Below are 6183 nucleotides of genomic sequence, written 5' to 3' on the forward strand. Positions count from 1 at the left end.
AAAGCCATCTGTGTACCAATCACACAGTGCTGAACGCTATGTAGGCATATGTACCAATCACACGGTGCTGAACCCTACTCATGTGGCTCAGAGGCTCTGTACCAATAATAATGATGGCTGCTGAGTCTGATCTGGATGCAGTGACTTACTTGCAATGATTAGGTTATGTAACTTTTTAAAGCTCCAGAAATTAATTAAAGTGATTTACCTTTAATGGTCAGCTGTACTGTGTGTGTCATTCCTCTCCCTGTTGTCTCCTCAGTGATCTCCACTCTGTATGTTCCTGCGTCTCTCCTCTCTGCAGGGTTGATAATCATGGTCCCGTTATCAGAAACAAACTGCCACCTCTGGAGGACTGATGTGGTGTTGAAGTCCTCATAGAACACTGACTTGAATTTTCTGAATTTAAAAACAGCTATGTCATTATAATAGAGGCTCAGCTGATGTCCTTTGGTGTTCCTCATCAGCTGCAGGTACACAGGTTCTCCCAGAGCCCCATCACATGCAGCATCCTGAGTAGCATCACACATGGAGTCCAGACCTGCATTAAAGGAGAATTCCGGTGTGATATTGACCTAAAGTGTATTGAAACATGATACCGAGTGTGAACGTATGTCTCATAGCCCATCTCGACTTGTCCCCTGCACTCCAAAATCTGGCGCTAGTTAGCCGATGCTACCAACAACTTTTTCAGTAGTGGTGCTTCGGCATCGGGCTAGCCATGCAAATAAATCACTGTTTTACACCCATTTACGAGGCTCAATGTATCTCCACACTTCATTGGTAGACTTCCTAGGGCCCTGACATTTAAAACGAGACATTGAGAACTTTGAAAAAGCACTGGTAGTTTACTTACAAGACGATTTATACAGACAGTATCTTCACGAAGTTTAACGTTTGCAGCCATCTTGAATTTAGTCACGATAAGTCGAGCAACGAGTAAGAATGAACAGCTATGATAAGGGATCAGATTCCAAAAATAATTCAGTGGAAATGCATGGATTCCAGTTTCTTCCAGTAGCAGCAACTGGAATCCATGCATTTCCACTGAATTATTTTTGGAATCTGATCCCTTATCATAGCTGTTCATTCTTACTCGTTGCTCGACTTATCGTGACTAAATTCAAGATGGCTGCAAACGCTAAACTTCGTGAAGATACTGTCTGTATAAATCGTCTTGTAAGTAAACTACCAGTACTTTTTCAAAGTTCTCAATGTCTCGTTTTAAATGTCAGGGCCCTCGGAAGTCTACCAATGAAGTGTGGAGATACATTGAGCCTCGTAAATGGGTGTAAAATAGTGATTTATTTGCATGGCTAGCCCGATGCCGAAGCACCACTATTGAAAAAGATATTGGTAGCATCGGCTAACTAGCGCCAGATTTTGGAGTGCAGGGGACAAGCCGAGATGGGCTATGAGACATACGTTCACACTCGGTATCATGTTTCGATACACTTTAGGTCAATATCACACCGGAATTCTCCTTTAAGAGAGGAGATTCATTCTCATCATTTGAACACATCAGTATAAATGTGCTTTATTAGTTGTTCATTCTCATCATTTGAACATGTCAGTATGAATAAGCTTTATTCGTCAATAAGAGTCCCAGAGGTGAACAGAAACCCGTAAAATGTTTCAAAAATTTTAATGACAAAAATAAAGTCTGTAATTTACAATAAAAGACTGCAATTTACACACATCAAATGCAGTAAACCCACTGATTAGAATAGAATAGAGAGTGTTCATTGATTAGAATAAAATAGAGAGTGTTCATTGATTAGAATAGAATAGAGAGTGTTCATTGTCACTGTACAATGTAGCAACATTAAATTTGTAGCCTCTATACTCGATGCCATGAAGAATAATACATAAGATTAATATCAATACATTCATAAACAGTATAACATAAACAGATTAATATCAATACATTCATAAACAGTATAACATAAACAGATTCATATCAATATTTTCATAAACAGTATACCATAAACAGGGCCCAACATATATTATACATATTGAATTAGTTCAGATCATGTGCAATGCAAAACACAATCAAAACAGCACTAAAGTTCTCAGATATATGAATACATAACAAACTCACACATAGACACATCTACTCAAACATACACATCTGTACAGATAGAAATGAATACAGTGCACACCCACACACACACAAATGTACTAAAACATACACACACACATACACAAATGTACTCAAACATACTCACATGTACACAAATGTACTCAAACATACTCACATGTACACACACACAAACAAATCTACACACACATACACACACGTACACACAGTGAGACTGCTGGGGAGGTGACACTCACCATGCGCTGACATCATCATCATCATCATCATCAGCAGAATGCCAGTGTGCCTGTCTGCCTGTAGGGGGCAGTGTGTCCGTTCTCTTCCACTACTCCTGGTGGCCATTGGACTCTGGCGCGCTGATGTCATACCCCTGGCCTGCACCCTGGTGTCTGCTGTCCAGTCAGCCCAGTGGTGTAGTGGACAAACTGCAGACAGTCTTATCTGTTAGCCTAGAGACAGTCAGCCTAGAGACAACTGTATCAGTTATCTTGCATACAGTCGTATCTGTAAGCTCTGTCGTGCTGGAGACGGCCTTCTGTTGGGTGGTGGTGTCGTGCTGGGGACGGTCTTCTCTTGGGTGCTGACGTGCTGGAGACGGTATTCTGCTGGGTGGTGGTGTTGCGCTGTGGACGGTCTTCTCTTGGGTGGTGACGTGCTGGAGACGGTATTCTGTTGGCTTGTGGTGGCGTGACTCGCTGAAGCTTCCTCTTTTGATCGGTGACACCGCTGCGTCTCTCGCTCCCTCTCTCTGCTCTCTTCCCCCTTTCAGCTGCCTTTCCTCTTTCTGTGGTTCTTGTGCTATCTTTCCTCCTTTCTGCTGAAACACACACACACACTCACTCACACAAACACACACACACACGGACTGGTCTTCAAAATAAACACTGTGACACAGACAATATAAAGGTGTCACAGTGTGTGTGTGAGATGCTAGTAGAGTGTGTGTTGGTATGTGAGATGCTAGTAGAGTGTGTGTTGGTATGTGAGATGCTAGTAGAGTGTGTGTTGGTGTGTTAAGAGGCTAGTGGAGTGTGTGTTGGTGTGTGAGAGGCTATACTACAAGTCAGAGTGTGTGTTGGTGTGTTAAGAGGCTAGTGGAGTGTGTGTTGGTGTGTGAGAGGCTATACTACAAGTCAGATTGTGTGTTGGTGTGTTAAGATGCTATACTATAAGTCAGATTGTGTGTTGGTGTGTTAAGATGCTATACTATAAGTCAGAGTGTGTGTTGGTATGTTAAGAGGCTATACTATAAGTCAATGTGTGTGTTGGTTGGTTAAGAGGCTATACTATAAGTCAGAGTGTCTGTAAATCTGTGAAAGTTCGAGTGTGTGTAGGAGGGGCAAGGAAGTCTAAGGGTGTGTTCGAAACGGGAGACAGCTACCTACTGCCTCCCTTCCTACATAGAGAGCTGTCTCATTAGACATGACTTTGGATTAAATGCATCTTTTAAAAATGAGCGTAGCACTCTAGAATCTTTGGTTAATACTACGGTATGACGTTAGCAAAGGCCTGACGTTAACTAAATTAGCTTACATAAGCTAGCAGGCTAACGGTATAAATTAGTTTTACGGCCGGCAGATATATCAGACCAGACGCTATTAATGGTTACAACAATGGCACAATCAGATAGTAAATTGATCAGATAGTAAAATGAAGTGTGCATCGATGCTGCCTCCAAAAATGACCGTTATTGGACAATTCTAAGATATCTTAAAAGGCAGCAGAATTAGTTTTTTCAGTTTCGAACCGCACTTGCTGCCTTGCTCCCCAGTTAGATATCTTAAAAGGCAGCAACTTTACCCGTTTCGAACACACCCTAAGTGTGACGGGCCTTTTTGCACACTGATGCAATGACATTGTTGTCGTGGTTACTGTGTTAAAACGAGACACGGCAGGACAATATAGTTGTGTAATGCACTAGGAGGAGGAGCACAAGGGAGGAGCACTAGGGAGGAGGAGCACTAGGGAGGAGGACTAGGGAGGAGGATTACTAGGGAGGAGCACTAGGGAGGAGGACTAGGGAGGAGGATTACTAGGGAGGAGCACTAGGGAGGAGGACTAGGGAGGAGGAGCACTAGGGAGGAGGACTAGGGAGGAGCACTAGGGAGGAGGAGCACTACGGAGGAGGAGCACTAGGGAGGAGGACTAGGGAGGAGCACTAGGGAGCACTAGGGAGGAGGAGCACTAGGAAGGAGGAGCACTAGGAAGGAGGAGCACTAGGGAGAAGGAGGAGCACTAGGGAGGAGGACTAGAGAGGAGGAGCACCAGGGAGGAGGAGCACTAGGGAGGAGGAGCACTAGGGAACTAGAACATGAAAACTGGACCAAACTAGGACATGAAAACTGGACCTGGCTAGGACATGAAAAAAGCACAGAGTTTAAAATATCTCAACGGTAATGATGGTATTTAAAATGTAGGGCACATTTCCTTCAAACAAGTTTAAAAATATAGCTGATTTACTGCAGATACACATCAACCTTAGTAACACCAACAAAAGTTACAGATACAGTTTGCTTTCCAGTTAGCATGATAACTTGTATAGTTAAAAGATAGTTATAGTTGTTAAACTTTTCTTCCAAACATTGTATAAATATGCTACCCAACATAGCCTACAGTAAGTAAGTAAGTAAGTAAGTAAGTAAGTACTTACCAGTCTTACTTAAAGGACTTTAACCAAGAAATAATAATAAAGGAATATTGTATAAAAATATTTTACCTTGTACTGATGGTGAAAAACACTTTTGTTTCAGATGTCCACTCTGACACATCTATTACACAGGATGTGTAAATGTAAGAATTGTTAATAACCAGTTACTTTCAAGCATTTCTTTAACCCTTCAACAGAAAAAAAAAACAAATAATGATATTTCTAGAGGGTTTAATCTTTAGGCCTTGTGAACTGATCTCAGGGGGGAGTTTCTGCTTGTGTCCACATGAAGATTATGTGGACGTGCTGCCCCCTGCTGGCTTAAACACCCTCCAGCACTCCAGTTCTGCCACGTTGCACTGCTCTCACATGAGGAGAGCAAAGCCCTGAATGACCAAACTCTGCAGGTCTGGTCACCTCCAGACTGGAGAATCATAGTGGTGCTACAGCAAGTTTGGCTGCACTTCTACAGCAAGCATGCCAACACTACTACTGATGGTTCTACAGCAAGCGTGCCAACACTACTAGTGATGGTTCTACAGCAAGCGTGCCAACACTACTACTGATGGTTCTGCAGCAAGCGTGCCAACACTACTACTGATTTACATTTATTCATTTAGACACTATTGTCCAAAGAGACTTACATAATATGTTGATTATATTACAAGAGATTTCATTGTCCTGGAGCAACTTGGGGTTAAGTGCCTTGTTCAAGGGCACAACGGTGTAAGCAGTATTTTTCTTATTGTACAGCACTTTGGTCAGCTGGTGTTGTGTTTAAAGTGCTTTATAAATAAACATGACTTGACTAAGCTGGGAATTGAACCCACAACTTTCAGTATACTGCACGCTAGCCCAGCTCCTTAACCACTACGCCACCACCCCGATGGCTCTACGGCAAGCACGCCGACATTTCTGATGTTTTTTTAGCAAGCATGTCAACATTTCTACTGATGGTTCTACAGTAAGTGTGCTTCTAGGTTGAGACTGCAGATGGTTGGGAACATCATGGCATCACAGCTAGTCTGTGATCAGCGTTAGATACAGCATCTCGTCTGTGATCTGCGTTAGATACAGCATCTCGTCTGTGATCAGTGTGAGAGCATCCACCTACATCCATTCTCCGTGTTCCATTATTTTGGTCTGTCCGATCGACACCCGTTCTCCATGTTTGATTTCTCTGGTCTGTGCTCCAGATCGACACCCGTTCTCCATGTTTGATTTCTCTGGTCTGTGCTCCAGATTGGCACCCGTCCGTCAGCGTCCCACCACTCGACTGCAGCCTGTTTTGGAATCTGGTCCCTCAGCAATCCCTATCTGATTATGAGAACCAACCACCTATTATCATTTCAAGACTTCAAGCCTTTTAATTCATTGGTATGATTCCTGCCAGTGTATTAGCATAGATGAAGTCATATAAATTGTAATACAAATA

At 42.7% G+C, this 6183-nt stretch overlaps 1 protein-coding gene across 2 annotated transcripts in view; it reads right to left on the minus strand.

Moving 5' to 3' along the window:
* The window catches only part of LOC121681278, a 26843-nt gene extending 23846 nt beyond the window's left edge, over positions 1–2997 (minus strand). The window contains exons 1-2 of one of the 2 annotated variants that reach the window (XM_042060921.1): positions 2338–2997; positions 260–541 (exon numbers count right to left, since the gene is read on the minus strand). In XM_042060921.1, the coding sequence (XP_041916855.1) occupies positions 260–541; positions 2338–2467 (412 nt within the window). In that variant the 5' untranslated portion in view covers positions 2468–2997. The remainder of the gene's footprint in view (positions 1–259; positions 542–2337) is intronic. The other variant, XM_042060920.1, reaches the window with a different exon arrangement.
* Between the last annotated feature and the right edge of the window lie 3186 nt (positions 2998–6183).

Source organism: Alosa sapidissima, chromosome 14 (genome assembly GCF_018492685.1).
Source record: "Alosa sapidissima isolate fAloSap1 chromosome 14, fAloSap1.pri, whole genome shotgun sequence".
Lineage (NCBI taxonomy): Eukaryota > Metazoa > Chordata > Actinopteri > Clupeiformes > Clupeidae > Alosa > Alosa sapidissima.